The 21861-nt window shown below is 55.5% G+C and overlaps 3 protein-coding genes across 3 annotated transcripts; all 3 read right to left on the bottom strand.

The window, feature by feature from the left end:
• Positions 1-4395: 4395 nt before the first annotated feature.
• Positions 4396-9324, bottom strand: LOC104064449 (immunoglobulin lambda-1 light chain). The gene is made up of 4 exons (XM_054082142.1): positions 9168-9324; positions 8736-9027; positions 6464-6501; positions 4396-4884 (listed from the first exon to the last, which is right to left on the bottom strand). Exons 1-4 carry the CDS (start codon positions 9211-9213, stop codon positions 4565-4567), a joined length of 696 nt encoding a protein of 231 aa, XP_053938117.1. The 5' UTR covers positions 9214-9324; the 3' UTR covers positions 4396-4564.
• Positions 9325-11993: 2669 nt separating this feature from the next.
• Positions 11994-20679, bottom strand: LOC128853925 (immunoglobulin lambda-1 light chain-like; the record flags this gene model as incomplete). Its single annotated transcript, XM_054082696.1, has 4 exons — positions 11994-12560; positions 12861-13056; positions 14697-14812; positions 20451-20679. Coding segments are annotated over 4 exons (864 nt in total), but the record flags the coding sequence as incomplete, so codon positions are not given.
• Positions 14819-17832, bottom strand: LOC128853883 (uncharacterized). Its single transcript, XM_054082141.1, is given in 4 exon segments — positions 14819-15310; positions 15861-15976; positions 16846-17057; positions 17059-17832. Coding segments are annotated over 4 exon segments (1095 nt in total). The 5' UTR covers positions 17394-17832; the 3' UTR covers positions 14819-14878.
• Positions 20680-21861: the final 1182 nt, after the last annotated feature.

Raw genomic sequence — 21861 nt, 5'->3', positions numbered from 1 at the left:
ATGTGTGTCCATACATGTGCAATTGCATGCATGCAAGTGTGTATGTGTGCACTTTTGTAAGTGTGTATGTGTGTGTGCTCGCAGCAGCTGAGTGCCACCCCTACACTGGGGCAGAGACCACTCTGTTGAGCAAGACCCCACCGGGGACCCTCCAGGAGACAGGAGAGGTGACTCTGGCAGGGGACATGCACCCTGGCATGGGCATGCAGCCCTGCCAGCCACAGCACCAGCCCTCAGTGGATCCCCTGAGTCGTGGCATGTGCGTCACTCCCTCCCTCCCAATTTTGGGCAGCAGGACTCAAAAACCTGTGCCCCTGCCATGGTGGCTGATGGCCCTGTGAGGTGACAACCTGGCAAGTCAGCAACCATCTTGGGGCTGAAATGACTTGGGGCTCATCCGCATGGCCCCCGTTCGTCTTCACATGTCAGCACTCACTGGAGATGGTTTCACTTCCCTTTTTTACTCCCCCTTCAAGTTTCTGATTGGAGATTGTGGTGGGTGAGAAGTAAATTTAGCCAGGGGCTGCCCCACGGCTGCACAGCTGTGGGGCGGTGCGGGCTGGGGGAGCTGAGAGGGCCAGGACTGGTGTGGCACAGCCTGGGCTCTGCACAACCTTTCCCCAAACCCTTCGGAGAAGGCAGCTGCGTGAGCGGGGATGTGTTGGGATGGGGTGCAGGAGCCACCAGCTGCCCCTTCGGGTGCTCAGGAGCTGCTCGGGCGGGGCAGAGGTTGTCAAGTATTGCCCAGGCTTGACACAGCCGCAGGGCCAAAGGTCCAACGGCCACCTCAGCAGGGTCTGACTCTGCCCCACTCCCCACAGCCTGGGCTGGGTCTATTGTTGGCCTCAGCTCTTGCTTTCGAGTTTCAGCCCTGCTGCCTCTGGGAACGGTGGCAGTTTGGGTGGCTGCAGCTGTGGTGTTGAGAGCAGGCGGGATGTCTCCGTCTGCTCTGGCCGCGCCACGTCACCCATGTCTCTCCAGATGAGGTGTTTCATCAGCCCTAGGTGCACTCGCTCTGCTCCCTCCACGTCTCTAAATCCTCCTGGCATGAGTTGCCGAGGCTCGACGTGGCCTGGGGAAATCACTGAGTGATGTGGCAGCAAAAAACCCCAAGCTTGGGCTGATTTTGGGGCTAACAAACCTGGCTGGATATGGCCCCCGTGGACGGACTGCAGCACAGCCACTCCCAAGTGCAAGGGCCACGGGTGCAGGTGCTGCCGTCGCCCCAGGGCAGGGTTTGGGATGGGAGCAGAGCTTTGCCCTCTGGGTTGTGTGGGGATGAAGGGGTCTGTTGTGCAGCAAGGGTTGCAAGAGCTCCTGTGGCCCCACGCTCCTCTGCCACCATCCCTGCATCCCTCCCTCTGGTCTTGGCCATGGAGGCCCTCCAAGACCAAAGGCTCTAAACCACCAGAGTTTATTCAACTCCCAAAACGCCTTGCTAAGACCTCACCTGGGAGCATAGCTCTTGCCAAGCCCGACCCTGCCTCTCTTTGCAGCTATTTAAAGCCTTCCTGAAGCATCTCATTTACTAAATTAGATCGCCTTAATTTTAAAATTAATGGTGAGCTGGAAAAAAAAAACAACAAAAAAAGAAATGACTGTTTAAAATTGCAGCAGAGAGAGCAGGGTGAGAGAAAGAGCTGCAGCAGGGGAGAGGCATGGGTTTCCATTTCACTCAGCACATTTCCTCACCAGAAAACCCCACCGAGGGCAGCTGCGGGAGCGGGATGGCCCTTTTCTTCCCAGGCACTGCTTCCCAGTATGATTCCTACAGGCACCTCTCCAGCCCTGTTGAAGGTCCTGTCATGGGTGAGGCTGGCTTGAAAGTCACTGTTCTGCAGGCGGCCAGGGAGCATGGAGATGCCTGGGGGAGCCAGGGACACTCATCTCAAATTCAGCCGGGTTTTTTCCTTGCCAGTTGTTGCTTAGGGAAAGGGTTTAGCAAAATCTTTTAATTAATAATCAGTGAGATTTTCTGACCCCGAAGCTGGAGATGTGCCAGACCCAAGGCAAAGAAAGGTCCTGGCTCGTGGCCCTGCAGGACCTACCCTGAGAAGCTTGGTCTGATTTCCTGTAAACCAAGGGACAGGCTTTACCCATGGGATGTCATAGAATCATAGAATCATTAGGCCTGGAAAAGACCTGTAAGATCATCCAGTCCAACCATCAGCCCAATACCACTGTGCCTACTAAACTATGTCCCAGAGTCCTATGGCTACGTGGGGTTTTTTTTAACCTCTCCAGGATGATGACTCCACCACTTCCCTGGGCAGCCTGTTCACCACTCTTTTGGTAAAGAAATTTTTCCTAATACCCAATCTAAATCTCCTCTGGCACAACTTATGTCCATTTCCTGTCATTCTAGCACTTGTTACTTGGGAGAAGAGACCAGCACCCATCTTACTATGACCTCCTTTCAGTTATTTGCAGAGAGCAATAAGGTGTCCCCTCTGCCTCCTCTTCTCCAGGTTAAACAATCCTGGTTCCCTCAGCTGCTCCTCATAAGACTTGGTCTGCAGACCCCTCATCCTCTTTGTTGCCCTCCTCTAGATACACTCCAGCACCTCAATGTCTTTTGTTGTCAAACAGAGGGGAGAGACATTGAGATGGATTTCAAGGCTCACAAAACAGTTGCCCTGCCAACCCCCTCCACCATTTGCCCCCCTCTCCCAAATGTGGCATTTAGCAGGGTACAACCTGGCAGCAGTGTTGAGAAGGGTGTTCTTGCAGTACCCCGTCGTTCACCCCTGCCTAAACCACTGCTTAAGGGTGTGATTTACCAACTGCCAGTATCAGCAACTACAGACGATTCAGCTTTCTCACTTGGAAAAAGGGTCAGCATCTTTCTGGCAGCAGGTCTCTGTCCTTCGGGCATTTTCAGCTTGCTTTGGAGCATTAGGTACCTCTTGGCACCTCTAGTGCCCTGCTGTCAGCTCCCTGCCAGGAAGCAGGACAGAAGGAGGGCTGGGGCAGACCAGGGTTCGTGCTGTCTGTACCCCACTAGGTGCCCATGACCCCCACAGGGCTCATCCCTGGAGCCGCTCGGGATGCCTGGGCCAGGCTTGAACTGTCCCCCAGTGAGACAAAAAGCCTGATGCAGCCAGGGAAACCCCCACAGCCCCGGAGCAGGGCACCCTGGACCAACTCCAAGCACAGAGAGGTGTGAAGTTTTGCTGGGGGTCAGAGTGGGGCTGTGCTCTGGGGACTGTCTGTGCCAGGTGGGATGACTCCCTTTGGTGGCATGCAGGCAGGAAAACAGGCTGGTAGAGGCCTGGGGCACTCCCTGCACCTCCCAGTGCCCCACCATCCCCCAGGGGCTGCAGGGTCACCAGGCAGTGGGAGAGAAATGGCAGCCACAAACAGCCTTGATGCTTGGCAAAAGCTGGTTCTAGTGCATGTGGAGATAACACTGGTGTGGAAATGGGATGGGGGTTGCAGGAGATGTGTCAATCCATGTAGAGCCAGCGTGAGCTTGGTTGTTTGGGTGACCTTTTGTTGCAGGGGACATAGGCAGGGCAAGAGGGAGTGGTCAGGACATGAGGGCAGCATGGATTTGGGAGCTGCTGTCTCCAGCAACGATGGGAAGGGGGCATGGATGCTGCTCTGGTTGGGAGCCTTGTGCTGGCACTGCAGATGTGACTGTGGATCCACAGATGGCATCTCCCTGAGAACTGCACACAGCACAGCCAGGTGCTCCCGTCTCACATCCCTGGGGTGGGTCCTGGCAGATCTGATAGGGAACCCGCAGCTGAGTACCGGTGCTCTTGGTGCAGCTGTGGCTGCGAGTCACTGCATGTGCAGAGCTGCAGAGAACTTTCCATAGAGCTGTGCCGGGGACGGGACATGTAGCACGCAGGGGGCCAGGCTACTATGGCACAGGGTGCAAGGAACAGAGTTGTGTATGTGCACGCCCTGGTGGCTACGCTGGCACCACCTCACCGCCGATCCCGGGGAACACAGGGGTGACCAAGGAAATGGGGACAGAGCCTGTGCTGGACAGCAAAGGAACATGGCTGGCCATGGCTCCACCAGGAGCCACGTGTCCCCGCAATGGAGCTGGTGCCCGGCGGCCAGCAGCGGGCAAGGGGTGAGACCAGCACAGCCAGGGCCAGGTGCTTCTGCTGGCACAGGAGCTTAGACCAGGCTGATGCCCCAAGCTGCTCGTCCTCTGGTCTTAGCAGTGCCATGGGCATTCAGTGGGGTCCTCAAGGGTGAGCAAGAGCTGCAGAGAGCCCTGGACACCCTCAGCGATACGTGTGCGTGTATCTGTGTCCATGTGCGTGTGTGCTCATGTGTGTCCCCATCCCACCCTCCTCCACACCAGGGCAATGTTGGCAGGCTCGAGGGCAGTGGGTGTGTTGGAAGGACACAGAGACAGGGATGCTGAGCCAGCACTAGTTCAGGGTCAGTGTTTATTAATGTGACGCTCAGGGCAGGGGGACAGGAGCAGGGGACAGGGGGATGTGGGGAGAGACATCTCTGGCAAGAGGGGAGCCACTGCTCCCAGCAGCGGGGGAAGAGGAAGGGGTAAAGGGCTGCCAGGGGTGGGGAGGTCCCGAAGGAGTTAGCACTCGGATCTCTTCAGGCTCTTAGCCACATTTCCAGCCTCATGCTTCACCTCACACGAGTATTCTTCATGTTCTTTCCAGTCGGAGGCTCTCAGTGTCAGGTAGCTGCTGGCCATGTACTGGTTGTTGCTCTGCCGCTGGGGCCGGCTGGTCTCCACGCCACTGGTGATGACCTGTCCATCAGCCTTCCAGGTCAACTCCGCTGCGCCAGGGTAGAAGTCTTCCAACAGGCACACTATGGTGGCGCTTCCCTGTTCCGTGATCTCGTCACTGGATGGTGGGAAGAGCAGGACATTGGGAGGGCTCTTGGGCTGACCTGTGAGGGGGAGAGAGCAGCACGGGGTGATGGAGGGACTCTGTGTCCACAGCCCCTACCCTACCTAGCACTGCTCAGAGACCCCATGCTTCCTGCACTGAAGGTTTATAATTTATAACTCTAGCGTGTTTAGATTTGGGATCTCTACTTATATTTATATATAATGTGCACACAAACAAAAGTGTGTGTGTAAAGACATACACAAATACATATATCCCACATATACTTGTATATATGCCATATATATACACACACTATATGTATATATGTGCAAATACACACAATATATGACAGATATCTCTATAGATGCTTAATACACATCCTATATATGAGTATTATATATTTCATATATAAAATATATTTTATATATATGTATATATATATATAAATATACATAGATATGTATACTACATCTATATGTAGTATAAATTGTTACATATATATAAATAATTCTGTATTATTTATATAATTTACATATTTATGTGTTTATAAGTTTTTCACATATAAAAATATATATGTTAGATACATTGGACGTTTTCATATATATTATCTATATAACTTAAAATCTCTGGTTAGTTTCCATAAGCTGATTTCTTTCCTTTTGCAAGGCATTTTTTTTAAAAAAAGTCAAAATTTCAAAGGCCAACCATTCTGTTTTCTGCCCAGTTCTGCTTTCAGACCCTTTCCGACTTGTCTCTAAAAGTAGAACTAAGAATCGCCCAAAGAGAGATAAAGAAAAGATGTTTGGTTTTTCCAAGGAGGTTCTGCTGCCTCTTCAAAAGTTCACCGTCTCTGTATGCCTCTCTCTCTCTGTTTCCATTTGAAAACCAGGAGGACTCTGACATTAAAAACTTTCGCTGAAGAAATTGGCAAACTACATTTTTCTCGATCTTACACCCTGTGTAATTTGGTTTGGATTGGGATTTTTGGCTAAATGCTGTTAAATTTACTGACAAGAACAGGCAGATGAAGTTCCTGGCAGCATTTTCAACACAATTTTGACATGACTTACCTGGACGATGGGCTCTTTAAGATCCCCCTGAAAACGTTCGGTTAAGATCACAGGGATGCACCATTTTAACACTAAGTTGGATGTGACTGCTGGTGGCTGAGGACAGGCTGACATTTTGCAGTGCCCGCACACTACAGGACCCCAAAGAGAAGCCCCTGCTCCTCACAGTGGGTCATAGACTTAGTCCTCAGGACTAAGAGTTGAGGACTTAGACCTTAGACCAAAGACTAATTTGTTTAACAAAGACAAAAACTTTCTTAGAGACCTAATCCTGAGTTTCTGAAACGTGCTCCCTGAGACAACAGACATATTCCCTGGCCAGATTTTAAGATCTTTCAATTGAGAAAATCCCCTCCTCCCCAAATTCTCCATGACGTGCCCCAGAGCCCTCCACGTCCACACGAACAAGACATAGCCTGAAACGCCACACTTAGTGCCCATTCCCAAACTGGCGAAAGACCCCAGCCCAGCGCCAAGTCCAACAAAAAAAGCCCGAAATCGTCCCAAACTGACAAGATGTCACAATTTCACGGTGGGGAAGGAATGACTGAGACGTCGGTGACTCACCTAGGACGGTCAGTAAGGTCCCGGCTCCGAATACACCACACAGTGATACAGGGCTGTGCAAAAACCTCCTGCTCCATGGCAGGAGCATTCCTAGGCCCCATGGATGTGGCAGAATGAAGGTGACGGGATGGAGGTGCCCCATTGGACACAGCAGGATGAAGGGAATGGGATGAAGTCCCTCAATGGATACAACACGATGAAGGCGATGGGATGGATGTGCCCTGATGGACGCTGCAGGCTGGATGCATGGTGCTGGACGTGCCCTGGTGGATGTAGCAAGGCAGGAACAGCAGAACAGACATACGGGAACAACTGTGTGTCCTTGCTTGAGGCACCACAGGAAAATGAGTGGTCTTGGTCCCACCGTCCTGCATGAACTGCATTTGGCAAGCTCTCCAGAGCTGTGACTGCATCATTGGCTGCTCCAGGGAGCAAGGTGGCTGCTCCAAGTACCCTACCAGCAGTATCTCCTACCCACCCAGGAACTCAGCTTCCCACAGAGCCACCCCTGCTTATTTTGCATCCCCCCAAGGCTGCTGCTCCTGGTAGTGCCTTACTAGCTCCAGCCATCACGTCCTCTTGGAGCTGCAGCCCTCAGGTAAGGGCTCCTCGGAGCATCTGCCAAGGGCCAGCAGATTGGAGAAGAGGCTATTGCTGGAGATGAAGAGGTGAGAAAAAAGCATGCAAGGGATGCAGCTGCCTAGACTCAGCTGCAATAGCCAAAGCAGAAGTGGGCCAGGATGGGTTTCAGCTGAGACTGATTAACCTTACATTCCCCAGGGAAGGTTTGGCTGCTGCTTTGCCAAGTGTTTTCCCAGTGTTGTGCCAATCTCACAGGGCACAGGAGGTGCTCAGCTCAGAGCAAACAAGTTCTTGGAGCGCTGACTTTCCATAGCACCAACTTAACTTGAGCTCAGAAATAGGCAAATGCTGTGGTTTGTGCAAGTGGTTATAGAAACAGGCAATGAACTTCCTGAGCCACTAGAACATTAATGATGCTTTGAAGATTTTGTGGTTTGAGGCACTTTCTGTTTGAGAGGTCTGTTTCGCCTCTAGATAGGCTTATGCATTGCTGCAAAGGTTGAAACTAATAATAAAAAAAAGCCTCAGTGAAATTTTCTATGCAAAGCATTTAACTGAAGCCAATGCCGTCTACTGTGGTCAACCAGTTTCTGAGCATTTCTCAGATTTCAGTGGGGGTTTTGGTTCCATTTTAAGGAAGGGCAATTAAGGGGGACAATGCTCAGCTCAGAAGTCCAGGTCTTCCCCTTGGAGGGAGGCATGGAGGAGGACTGATGCTGTGCTTGGATGTACAACGGATGTGCTCAGTGGGAGCAGGTGAAGAGTGCTGGTCCCACGGGGGCACTGGAGAGAATATGCACAACTGCTGAGTCCCAGCTGCTGGGGCTGAGCAGCATGGGCCTCTCCAGGCACTCTCTGCTGCCTTGTGGCTCGCCCCATCGTGCCTGGGAACAAATGAGAAGGGAAAGGATAGGATGTGCTGAGCAGCCTTGCAGCATCAACTGTCCTGAAACTGCCCTGGCCTGGGTTGTGCAAATATCTATCCCGAGAAAACACATCTTTTATGGGCTAAAATCAGGACTGGCTGAGGGGAGCATGTGCCCAGTGGCCGGGGGCTCCAGGGGCAGATGGACTGGTAGGAGTGAAAATGAAATTGTGGAGTTCAAGATCCTTAGGGTAGCACTCTTTACCAGGGAGTGCAGTGAAATGATGAGAGGTAGCAGTTTTAAGTGGAAAAGGGAGATTTAGATTAGATGTTAGGAAGAAATTTTTTACTGTAAGGGTGGTGAGGCCCTGGCCCAGGTGGCCCAGAAAAGTCACGGCTGCCCCATCCCTGGAGGCGTTCAAGGCCAGTTTGGATGGGGCTTGGAGCAATCTGGTCTGGTGGAAGTGTCCCTTCCCATGGCAGGGAGTTGGATCTGGATGAGCTTTATGGTCCAACCCAAACGATTCTATGACTCTATGGGGGGCAGGAAGGCACCTGTCAGGGCCTTGAGTGCCATCTGGGGAGCTCAGGGGACTCAGACCCGCAGTGCGTGACAGGGACAGGGCTGCTGGAGGTCATCCCATTCCTAAATGATGGGGCAGGCACAGATCTAGGGCTGTAAGGGACAACCGAGCCAGAACACCATGCTCAGCCACCAGCAGCATTGGGCAGGGCCATGGTGAGGAAAGCAGAGATGCCCAGCTGGCCCCTGCGATGGTGGGAGGTTTTTGTATCACTTCCCCATTGTTCTGTGTCACTGTGGCAGCACTACTGCTGCTGTCGTAGCCACCACAGTAATAGACAGCCTCGTCCTCGGCTTGGACCCCAGTGATGGTTAACATGCCCGTGGAGCCAGATTTGGATCCGGAGAATCGCGAAGGGATGCCCGAGGGTCTCTTGTCATTCCAGTAGATCACAGTGACAGGGGCAGTGCTGGGTACCTTCTGCTGGTACCAGCCATAGCTGCCGCTATCCCCCAAGCAGGTGATCTGGACGTTTTCTCCCAGGTTCGCTGACACCGAGGACGGCTGAGTCAGCGCTGCCTGGACCAGGGAACCTGGAGAGGGAGAGGAGAGAGGGGAGAAGAGGGGAGTCAGCCAGTGCCCCATGAGCACAGACGTCCACGGGCAGCGGGACCTCGATAAGACCCCTGTGCCCAATGGCCGAGGCTGTGCGCAGTGAGTCTGGCCAGAGCACCTGAGCTGTGGGCGAGCACCGCGAGGAGGAGAGGGGCCCAGGCCATGGTGCAATCCCACCAGCTCTGCGTCCTCGCGCCGATGGGGTTGTGCTGTGGATCTGAACCACCTTTTAAGCCCCTGTCCACCAGAAGCACGGCCCCTCCATGCAAATCTGACCTCCGCATTCATGGTCGAATCCTGCCCGCTCTTCTCTCCCCACCTCTCTTCCTGCTCCCTGCCCTGCCCCACCACCCCAGATGCAGCAGTTCTTGTCCCTGGGCATGGAGCAAAGACACACAGACACATCCCAGCTCAGAGCCCAAGATCTACCAGAACAGACACCCATTCCCCAGCTTCCCCGGGGCAGCTGCAGGGCCAAAGCGTGCAGGAGAGCTGACCCTGGGGCTCAGGGAGCAGAGGGTGCTCACAGCTCCCAGTGATAAGGCTGGGGTGACATCAACTCCCATCAACCCCCACCCCACTTTCAGCATCTTCCCCACCGATGAGCATCCCAGGCCCCACAGAGGGCTTGGCCATTCCTGCCCTTCCCCGATGACCTGAGGCCCTGCAGCGCTGCCTTTGCCCCTTCTCTCCGAACAGCCTCACAGCACCCTGCCCCTGGGGGCCACCCCTGTCTGGGCACGCTGGAGCCGAGCGGCTGGCAGCCCTGCAGCAGAAGAGGCCTTTGGGGGGCAGGACATCGAGATGCACAGGAGCCATCAGTGTGCTCAAGGGCTACATTAGCTGGAGAGTGTCCGGCAGCTGGGGAGAGGGTCCTTCCCCTTGGCTCAGCGCTTTGAGGCACAGCCCAGCCTTATATCAGCTTTGAGTTCCCCAGCCAGCCATAGGGACAGACGGGATCGAGGCCAGGAAAAGTCCCCAGGTACAATGAAGGGCTCATATGGAGAGAGGCAACACAAGCTGGGACGGCTGATCCCAAGGCAGGGAGACCCAGATGCATCTTATCAACACTATAAATATCTCCTGTGAGCAGGAAAGAAGAAGGAGCTAGGGTGCTCTCAAAGGTGTCCACCGATGGCATGAGAGGCAAAGGGCACAGGCTGAAACACAGGAAAACCTGCCCAGGCATAGCAAACCCTTTCTTCTGCTGCAAGGACAGTTAAACACTGGAACAGGTTGCCCAGAGTTATGAAGTGTCCATTCTTCAAGATATTAAAAAAACATCTAGATAGGCTGCGGGCAACCTCCGGTAGCCAACCCAGCTTTGGGCAGGGAGTGAGATGACACGATCTGCAGAGGCACCTTCAGCCCCAGCTGTTCTGGGGCTTTCCCCAGCCCCAGGACCTGAGGTGACCTCTTGCTTTGTCACTCTTCTGCCTTGGCTCTTTCCCTTCCAGCCCAGGCCCTGTCACTCAAGACCTTTGCTCTTCCCAGGTCACCACTCCCCAGCACAAGGGGAGGTGTCTGGCACTGGGACTCCAGCAATGCCTTCCCACAAGATAATCAAGACCCCAGTGGGCCAGCACCGGGCAAACTCTGCCTGAGCCAGGGCAGCCCAGGAGCTCTGCTCAGAGCAGTCAGGGAGCCCCCATCCAGCTCTGCTCCAACCCAGGGCACAGAGATTGTGGCATCCTTGTTGCCTAGCCAAAGAGCTGCTGTGCCCATGGGAACACCCCCAGCCCCACGACCCCTCCCTGTCCTCATTGCGGACCTCAGCAAAGTGCCTGGGGAACAGAGAGACCAATGGGCACAGGCAGAGCAGGGCAGGGGGACTGTTTCCCTGCAGGCAGCCTGGAAGGAACTTGCTGGAGCAGATCACCTGCCCCAGAGCAGGAACCACCACATAGGCACACGGGCAGCTCCAGCCCTGCTTCAAAGCAGCAGCAGGAGGATGCCCCTGAGGAACACTGGGGCGACAGCGGGTTTATGTCTCATTTCCTCAGTCCTGGGAGTCACCGTGACCCTGATCTGCACTGGTATCCCAGCTGGCACAGAACGAGAAAGCATTGGCCTCAGCTTATGTGCCAGGGATGGGTAAGGTGGAAATGGAGAGTGGCACATTACCAAGATCTGCACATTTACTTCTCAAAAGGGAGGAAGGTCACAGACCCAGGGCTCCAAGGGATGGTTGAGTCAGGACACCAGACAGAGCCACCTGCAACACTGAGCAGGGCCATAGTAAGGACCTGGCTCACCATCAAAGGGGGACAGCAGAGATGCCTAACTGGCTCCTGTGATGGCAGAAGATTTTTATATCATTTACCCATTGCTCTGTGTCATTGTGGCAGCATCACTGCTGCTGTCCCAGCTACCACAGTAATAGACAGCCTCGTCCTCGGCTTGGACTCCAGTGATGGTTAACGTGGCTGTAGAGCCAGACGAGGATCCAGAGAATCGCGAAGGGATGTTCGAGGGTCTCTGGTCATTCCAGTAGATCACAGTGACAGGGGCAGTGCCAGGTACCTTCTGCTGGAACCAGCCATAAGCACTGCTGCTTCTGAAGCAGGTATTCTGGACAGTTTGTCTGAGGTTCGCTGACACTGAGGATGGCTGAATCAGTGCTGCCTGGACCACGGAACCTGGAGAGGGAAAGGACAGATGGGAGAAGCCGGCGTCAGCCAGTGTCCCACAAGAACAGCCCTCCCCAGGGAGAAGGACAGGGACAATATTCCTGTGGCCGAAGGCCACAGTGGGGTGCCGTGACCCTGCCCACAGTACCTGAGCTGTGGGTGAGGACAGCAAGAAGGAGAGAGGCCCAACCCATGGTGCAATCTCACCAGCTCCATGTCCACATGACAATGGGCTTGTACCCTGACTCCCTTTTAAGCTCCCACCTACCATGACCATCTTATTCCTTGCTCAGGGCCAGATCCTGCCTGCAACTCATCTCCCTTCCTGCGTCCTGAGCCAGGGCTGCTTCCCGCACCCTACTTCACCTGCTGAGACACAGCCAGGTTTATGCTGTGGTACACCTGAGGAGTTGCAGATGGTGATGGTCCCATGTTCAGATGGCAGAGCAGTGTGTTGCTCCCACAGTGGATCGCCAACGTTGATGGCCCCAGGCAGTAGTCCTGGGAGCTGCAGTGCCCAAAACTTAGCCATTCCTGAACAACAGCATCCCACATCCACTATCTGCCACCTCGACCCTCATCAGCACTGCTGCTGTCGTAGCTACCACAGTAATAGACAGCCTCGTCCTCGGCTTGGACCCCAGTGATGGTTAACGTGCCCGTGGAGCCAGACTTGGATCCGGAGAATCGCGAAGGGATGTCCGAGGGTCTCTTGTCATTGTAGTAGATCACAGTGACAGGGGCAGTGCCAGGAACCTTCTGCTGGATCCAGCCAGCATAAGCCCAGCTGCTGTCACCCCCAGAGCAGGTGATCTGGATGTTTTGTCCCAAGTTTGCTGACACCGAGGACGGCTGAGTCAGCGCTGCCTGGACCAGGGAACCTGGAGAGGGAGAGGAGAGAGGGCAGAAGAGGGGAGTCAGCCAGTGTCCCTCAAGCACAGCTCTCTGCAGGCAGTGGATGGAATCAGAGCCCTTGTACCCAAAACTTCTACTGGCACAGAGGGACCACAGCACCACACACAAAGCCCAAGACCTGGGCCTTGGTTTCCTCTGAGGAAAGTGGGAAGAAACAGCAGGATTGAGCTGCCATTTTCATATAGATGTGGGACAGCCCTGCTCAGCTGTAAAGGAGAAAGGTAGAAAACATCCATTGTTAACTCTTCTCAACCACACTTCCCCACCTTTTTGTGTCACTACAACAGCATCACTGCTGCCGTCGTAGCTACCACAGTAATAGACAGCCTCGTCCTCGGCTTGGACCCCAGTGATGGTTAACGTGGCCTTGGAGCCAGACTTGGATCCGGAGAATCGCGAAGGGATGTCCGAGGGTCTCTTGCTGTTGTCGTAGATCACAGTGACAGGGGCAGTGCCAGGAACCTTCTGCTGGAACCAGCCATAAATATTGCTGCTGCTGCTGCTGCTAAGCCCAGAGCAGGTAATCTGGACAGTGTCAGGGTTGGCTGAAACTGAGGACAGCTGAGCCAGTGGTGCCTGGACCAGGGAGCATGGAGAGAAGATGGAGGTCACTCAGTGCCCCACGAGCACAGCCCTCTGCGGGCAGCGGATGAGGTCAGAGCCCTTATGCCCAATGTTCCTAATAGCACAGAGGGACCACAAGTTCCCCCCACAGAGCCCAAGGCCTGCGCCCCAGGCTCCTCCGAGAACAGGCAGCACTAGAGCGATGGACCTGCCAGCAGAGACACATGGCAGGGCTGGGGACAAGCCAATGCCATGCCTTCTGCAGGGACAGACGCGAGGTGTCAACATCCCCAGATTCACGTCAGCTGAGACAACATGCACTGCCACATCCATACAGATGGGGCGTGAACCTGTCCCACCCACAGAGCCCTGCTCATCCATACGGGAGACAGGCAGAAAACACATTTTAACTACTCTGTACCTTACTTCCCCAACTTTCTGCGTCACTACAACAGGATCACTGCTGCTGTCATAGTTACCACAGTAATAGACAGCCTCGTCCTCGGCTTGGACCCCAGTGATGGTCAATGTGCCCGTGGAGCCAGATGCAGATCCGGAGAATCGTGAAGGGATGCCCGAGGGTCTCTTGCTGTTTTCATAGATCACAGTGACAGGGGCAGTGCCAGGAACCTTCTGCTGGATCCAGCCATAGCCATAGCTGCCGCTACCCCCCGAGCAGGTGATCTGGACGTTTTGTCCCAGGTTCGCTGACACCGAGGAAGGCTGAGTCAGCGCTGCCTGGACCAGGGAACCTGGAGAGGGAGAGGAGAGAGGGGAGAAGAGGGGAGTCAGCCAGTGCCCCATGAGCACAGCCCACCTGGGCACTGGGAAGGAGAAGAGACCCCTGTGCCCAAAGACCCCATCCAGGCGCAGTGAGTCTGGCCAGAGCACCTGAGCTGTGGGCGAGCACCTCGAGGAGGAGAGGGGCCCAGGCCACGGTGCAATCCCACCAGCACTGTGGCCCCTCGCCTATGGGGCTGATCCGCGGGCAGGAAGAGAAGCAATGCCACTGTCCCAGGAGAATGGACCCAACCCTGCACAGGAACACTGGGGGAGCAGATCCCAGCCTAACACATCCCAGCACAGAGGCAGCTCTGGCAGTACTGGGAGGACCCGATTGTCAGTTGTAAGAGGTAGTGGGGGGTGACAAGGCCACACAGGGAATTTTGTAGAGAGAAGCACAGACTCCAAGTGCTCTGGAACACAAAAAAAGAGTACATTCAAAGTCACGTTCAGGCAGGGGGAAGAGAAACATGCCTCAGCCTGAAAGGCTCAACTGCTCAGCCAGAAGGGAGAAGGGATAAATACCTTCTTATTTTGGAATCTGTCTCTTGCTCCCTGTTACTCATTACAAAAGACACCATAGCCGCTGCTGCTGCTGTCCTGATTACCACAGTAATAGCCTCATCTTCGGCTTAGACCCCAGTGATGGTTAATGTGCCCGTGGAGCCAGATGCAGATCCGGAGAATCGTGAAGGGATGTCGGAGGGTCTCTGGTTGCTGTTGTAGATCACAGTGACAGGGGCAGTGCCAGGAACCTTCTGCTGGTACCAGCCATAGCTGCCGCTACCCCCGGAGCAGGTGATTTGGACATTTTCTCCCAGGTTCGCTGACACCGAGGATGGCTGAGTCAGCGCTGCCTGGACCAGGGAACCTGGAGAGGGAGAGGGGAGATGGGAGAAGAGGGGAGTCAGCCAGTGCCCCACGAGCACAGACCTCCCTAGCCACCAGTCCAGTGCACGGCTCTGGCACCACCAAATGCTCCAAGGTCACTCTGGGCTGATATTCCTTGGGTTCCTGCTCCCTCCTCAACACAGCTGCTGAGCTCTGCGGCATTCTCTTGGGGAGGACAGGAACTTGTCTCATGCCTACAGCCTTGACTCTTCTGAGGTACAAGGAAGAAGGGAAAGAGACTTTGTTTTGCCTCCACGGTTTGTGTCTCACTTCCACATGACTCAATGTCTGTATCACACTGACCAGCACTGCTGCCGTCGTAGCTACCACAGTAATAGACAGCCTCGTCCTCGGCTTGGACCCCAGTGATGGTTAACGTGGCCGTGGAGCCAGAACGGGTTCCGGAGAATCGCGAAGGGATGTCCGAGGGTCTCTTGCTGTTGTCGTAGATCACAGTGACAGGGGCAGTGCCAGGAACCTTCTGCTGGAACCAGCCATAATCGTAGCTGCTCCCAGAGCGAGTGATCTGGCCATTTTGTCCCATGATATTGAGGATGGCTGAGTCAGCACTGTTCCAGGGAACGAGGAGAGAGGAGAGAGGAAAAGGCTGGAGTCAGCCAGTACCCTTCGAGCACAGCTCTCCCCCAGCAGGAAAAGAGGCAATGCCACAGTTGGAGGAGAATGGAGCCAACCCAAGCACAGGAACATTTGTGAAGCAGATCCCAGCTCAACTCATCCGAGTACTTAGAAGGCTTTGGCAGAAGGGGGAGTACTTGGTCATTGGAAGCAAGTGGTAGAGGGGTGGGTGACAAGACCACACAGTGAATTTTGTAGAGAAAAGCACAGGCAACATAGGTGGTGCTGCTGTCCAAGCTACCACAGAAATAGACAGCCTCATCCTTGGCTTGGACCCCAGTGATGGTTAATGTGCCCGTGGAGCCAGACTTGGATCCAGAGAATCACGAAGGGATGTCCGAGGGTCTCTCGCTGTTGTCGTAGATCACAGTGACAGGGGCAGTGCCAGGCACCTTCTGCTGGTACCAGCCATAGTAGCTGCTATCCCCGGAGCAGGTGATCTGGACGTTTTGTCCCAGGTTCGCTGACACCGAGGACGGCTGAGTCACTGCTGCCTGGACCAGGGAACCTGGAGAGGGAGAGGAGAGAGGGGAGAAGATGGGGGTCAGCCAGTGCCCCATGAGCACAGGTTTCTCTGGACAGTTGGATCTGGACAAGACCTCTGTGCCTGAAGTCCACAGACTTGCATAGTGAGCCTGGCCAGGGCACCTGAGCTGTGGGTGAGCACATACACATGCCAGCTAATCTGGATATTTCATCCAAGCTTCACTGACAGAGAGTACGGCTCAGTCAGTGCTGCTTGGAACCAAGGGACTTGTAAAGTTAGGGGAACAGGAGAGAAGATGGGGCTCAGCCAATGCCCTACAAGCATAGATCTCCCTGAGCAGTGAAACAGGGACAGAACTGCTCTGCCCTCAGGCACAACGATGGGACACCCTGGGTGCAGCACCAAGACCAGGCACCCTCTGCAGGGCGGTTGTAGCCAGAGCCAGGACCAGAGCCACTGCCCCTCGGGCACACCTCACACCTGTCACTGACACCGGGCAGTACAGGGACACGGTCAGCCATGGGCACCAAGCCTTTGCACCAACTGCAGCCACCTCTGCCCATGCCCCTGCTGGGGCCAGGCCAGGCCAGCACATAGGCGCTGCGCGACAGCAGGTCCTCCAGCTGTGAGAAGTTGCGTGGGGGGATGATGTGTGAGAGAGGGAATGGGGGAGTCTGGAGCACAGCATGGGCACCAGAGGGGAGGCAGCATCAGGACAGCATTGTAGACTAAAGCCTGCAAAGGCAGAGCTACAACAGTCGCAAGCCCCAAGGGGGCAAACCCCCTACCTCTTCCTAGTGCAGGGGAAGCTGTAGCAACACACAGGAGCGTAAAAAAAACAATCTCAGCATCAGCATGACCCTGACCAGCACTGCTGCTGTCATAGTTACCACAGTAATAGACAGCCTCATCCTCGGCTTGGACCTCAGTGATGGTTAACGTGCCCGTGGAGCCAGACCAGGTTCCAGACAATCGTGAAGGGATGTCCGAGGGTCTCTTGGTGCTGTCATAGATCACAGTGACAGGGGCAGTGCCAGGTACCTTCTACTGGAACCAGCCATACCAGCCGCTGCTACCCCCAGAGTAGGTCATCCAGACGTTGTCCCAGGTTTGCTGACACCAAGGATGGCTGAGTCAGCGCTGCTTGGACCGGGAAACCTAGGGAGGGAAGGGAGAGAGTGGAGAAGACAGTTTTCAGCCATGTCCCATAAGCGCAGTCCTCACAAGGCAGTGGGGTGGGTACAATACCCCTGTGCCCAAAGGCACTGGCTGGGCGCAGTGTCTCTGACCATGGCACCTGAGCTGTGGGAGAGCACCATGACGAGGAGTCCAGATGATAGCACAATCCCACCAGCTCCGCATGCCCACGGAGATGACAATGTCCTGTGGGCCCTGACTCCCCTTTAATCGTCCACATACTTGGGCACAGCCCATCCATGCTAATGCAGTCCCCAACGTTCCCTGGCAGCCCCTGGCCCGGGGCTACCCCTGCCCACTACAGGCATGGCTCTGGCCCACCAAAAAAAGAGGCAATGCATGGTCCTCGGAGAATGTACCTGATCTGGCACAGGAACTAGGGGAGCAGATCCCAGCCTAACGCATCCCAGCACAGAGGCAGCTCTGGCAGAAGCTGGAGGACCCGATTGTCAGTAGTAAGAGGGGAGGGAGGAGTGTGTGTCACAAGGCCACAAAGTCAATTTTGTAGAGAAAAGCACAATGGTCCCCAGACCGTAAGTTACCTCCTGTGCTCTGGAACTTGAAAAGGAATACATTCAAAGTCATAGCTGTGCAGAGGGAGCAACTGTTTGGTCTGGAGGGAGAAGGAATGAAACCCCTCCTCTGATTTTGGAGTCTGTTGCTCACTCTGTGTTACTTATTACAACACACACCAAAGCCACCACTGCTGCTGTCATAGCCACCACAGTAATAGACAGCCTCGTCCCCGGCTTGGACCCCAGTGATGGTTAACGTGGCCGTGGAGCCAGATGCAGATCCAGAGAATCGCGAAGGGATGCCCGAAGGTCTGTTGGTATTGCCGTAGATCACAGTGACAGGGCCAGTGCCGGGTACCTTCTGCTGGTACCAGCCATAGCTATAGCTGCTCCCGGAGCAGGTGATCTGGACGTTTTGTCCCAGGTTCGCTGACACCGAGGAAGGCTGAGTCAGCGCTGCCTGGACCAGGGAACCTGGAGAGGGAGAGGAGAGAGGGGAGAAGAGGGGAGTCAGCCAGTGCCCCACGAGCACAGACCTCCACAGGCAGTGAGACGTGGATGAGACCCTGTGCCCAAAGGCCTCAGCTGGGCGCAGTGAGTCTGGCCAGAGCACCTGAGCTGAGTGCGAGCACCGCGAGGAGGAGAGGGGCCCAGGCCACGGTGCAATCCCACCAGCTCTGTGTCCCCACACCGATGGGGTTGTGCCGCGTACCCCAACTGCCTCTTAAGCCCCTGCGTGCCCAGGCACAGCCCCTCCATGCTAATGCATTCCTCAACGTTCTCCGGCAGCCCCTTGCCCGCTGCAGGTAGGGCTCTGGTCCCACAAGACCAAGGTTGCTCTGGGCTGTTCCCTGGATTCCTGCTTCCTCCTCAACACAGCTGCTGAGCTCTGCGGCATTCTCTTGGGGAGGACAGGAACTTGTCTCGTGCCTACAGCCTTGACTCTTCTGAGGTACAAGAAGGGAAAGAGACTTTATTTTGCCTCCACGGTTTGTGTCTCACTTCCACATGACTCAATGTCTGTATCACACTGACCAGCACTGCTGCTGTCGTAGCTACCACAGTAATAGACAGCCTCGTCCTCGGCTTGGACCCCAGTGATGGTTAACGTGGCCGTGGAGCCAGACAAGGATCCGGAGAAACATGAAGGGATTCCCGAGGGTCTGGTGGTGTCACGATAGATCACAGTGACGGGGGCAGTGCCTGGTACCTTCTGCTGGTACCAACTAATTTTTGCTGCTGTCACCCCCAGAGCAGGTGATCTGGATGTTTTGTACCAAGTTCACTGACCCCGAGGACGGCTGAGTCAGCGCTGCCTGGACCAGGGAACCTGGAGAGGGAGAGGAGAGAGGGAAAGAGAGTCAGCCAGTGCCCACTGGCCCAATGCACAGCTCTGGCGCGACAAATGCACCAAGGTCACTCTGGGCTAATGCTCCCTGGGTTCCTGCTCCCACATCAACACAGCTGCCGAGCTCTACACCCAGACAGGGCCCACCCAGTGCCAGTCGCTGCACAGGATGACTCTGGCCCCGCTGCTCTGGGAATTCCTGTGCACAGGGCAGAGCACAGCCCCACCTTTGCATATGGATGCATCCAGTGGCCGTGGAGCACCCAACTCTGCTCAGCGCTTGCTGGGCCCTGGTCAGCCGTGCTACCCAGGAGCAGCTCCTCAGCTGCCTGCTGACAGCACGGGTCACAGCAGCCTCCAAGGGCTCTGCTGGCACTGCCCTGCGCCAGGGTGTTACACACTGGCACCTGGCTGTCCCCAGACCCTTTGCTTTCTGGCTGCCCCACAGTCCAGCGCTGCGCTGCGGGGCCACACTGACACCCTGTGGGGACAAGAAGGTCCTCAGGGACAGCACTGCAGGAACTGAAAGCAGAGCCCGCACAGACCTCTGCCCACGCTGGCCCACACCCCTACCACAGCTTCCACCAAAGCCGGAGACACCACAGACCCTGCTACAACCCACACGGCTCCTGCAGGGGACCCTGCCTGAGGCACCCCGTGCTCACAGGGAGAGCCTCTCACGCAGGCACAGGGCTCTTCGGCACAGTTGCTGTCACCAGAGCAGGGTGGGCATCAGCCCTGAACTGGAAGGGAGACCAGGCACGCACAGAGATGGCGGCAGACTTTTTCCAGCTTCTCTGGGCCACAGCACCAGATGCAAGATACAACACTGGGAGGGCAGGAGCAGCCAGCTGCTCCACAGGCCTGCCCTACCCGGAGCTGTGCCACTTCCCCATCCTCCAGAAGCACCATCAGGATCAAGGACACCCACGCAGAGCACAGTGACGTTGTCTCACCCAGAGCACCCGACCACAGACACCCTGCGGGCACCTGCACACCCATCAGCACTGCTGTCCCAGCCAACACAGTAATAGACAGCCTCGTCCTCTGCTTGGACCCCAGTGATGGTTAACGTGCCCGTGAAGCCAGATGCAGATCCGGAGAATCGCGAAGGGATGCCCGAGGGTCTCTTGTCATTCCAGTAGATCACAGTGACAGGGGCAGTGCCAGGAACCTTCTGCTGGTACCAGCCATAGCCGTAGATAATGCTACCCCCCGAGCAGGTGATCTGGACATTTTCTCCCAGGTTCGCTGACACCGAGGATGGCTGAGTCAGTGCTGCCTGGACCAGGGAACCTGGAGAGGGAGAGGAGAGAGGGGAGAAGAGGGGAGTCAGCCAGTGCCCCATGAGCACAGCCCACCTGGGCACTGGGAAGGAGAAGAGACCCCTGTGCCCAAAGACCCCATCCAGGCGCAGTGAGTCTGGCCAGAGCACCTGAGCTGTGGGCGAGCACCTCGAGGAGGAGAGGGGCCCAGGCCACGGTGCAATCCCACCAGCACTGTGGCCCCTCGCCTATGGGGCTGATCCGCGGGCAGGAAGAGAAGCAATGCCACTGTCCCAGGAGAATGGACCCAACCCTGCACAGGAACACTGGGGGAGCAGATCCCAGCCTAACACATCCCAGCACAGAGGCAGCTCTGGCAGTACTGGGAGGACCCGATTGTCAGTTGTAAGAGGTAGTGGGGGGTGACAAGGCCACACAGGGAATTTTGTATAGAAAAGCTCAACGGTCTCCAGACTCCAAGTACTCTGGAACATGAAAGAGTACATTCAAAGTCATGTTCAGGCAGGGGGAACAACTCTTTGGTCAGGAGGGAGAAGAGATAAATACTTTCCTCTGATTCTGGAGTCTGTCTCTCACTCCCTGATACTCATTACAAAACACACCAAAACCACCACTGCTGCTGTCCTCATTTCCACAGTAATAGACAGCCTCGTCCTCGGCTTGGACCCCAGTGATGGTCAATGTGCCCGTGGAGCCAGACTTGGATCCAGAGAATCACGAAGGGATGTCCGAGGGTCTCTTGTCATTAGCATAGATCACAGTGACAGGGGCAGTGCCAGGAACCTTCTGCTGGATCCAGCCATAGTAGCTGTTGCTACTCCCGGAGCAGGTGATCTGGACGTTTTGTCCCAGGTTCGCTGACACCGAGGACGGCTGAGTCAGCGCTGCCTGGACCAGGGAACCTGGAGAGGGAGAGGAGAGAGGGAAGAAGAGGGGAGTCAGCCAGTGCCCCACAAGCACAGACCTCCACGGGCAGTGAGACGTGGATGAGACCCTGTGCCCAAAGGCCTCAGCTGGGCACAGTGAGTCTGGCCAGAGCACCTGAGCTGTGTGCGAGCACTGAGAGAAACACTTCCCCATCCTCCAGCAGCTCCATCAGTATTGTGGACACCCACACACAGCACAGTGATGTTGTCTGACGCAGAGCACCCAACCGCGGCCACCCTGTGGGCACCTGCATGCCCATCAGCACTGCTGTCCCAGCCAACACAGTAATAGACAGCCTCGTCCTCCGCTTGGACCCCAGTGATGGTTAATGTGCCCGTGGAGCCAGATGCAGATCCGGAGAATCGCAAAGGGATGTCCGAGGGTCTGTTGCTGCTGTCGTAGACCACAGTGACAGGGGCAGTGCCAGGAACCTTCTGCTGGAACCAGCCATAGCCATAGATAATGCTACCCCCGGAGCAGGTGATCTGGACAGTTTGTCCCAGGTTTCCTGACACTGAGGACGGCTGAGTCAGCACTGCCTGGACCAGGGAACCTGGAGAGGGAGAGGAGAGGGGCCACAGGACTGTGACAGCTGGATCCAAGTGCCTGGGCAAATGCTTCATGACTCTGGTT

The sequence above is a fragment of the Cuculus canorus genome, chromosome 17 (genome assembly GCF_017976375.1).
Source record: "Cuculus canorus isolate bCucCan1 chromosome 17, bCucCan1.pri, whole genome shotgun sequence".
NCBI classification, from domain to species: domain Eukaryota; kingdom Metazoa; phylum Chordata; class Aves; order Cuculiformes; family Cuculidae; genus Cuculus; species Cuculus canorus.
Note: the sequence above shows the minus strand (reverse complement) of the source record. Positions and strands in the feature narration are given on the sequence as shown.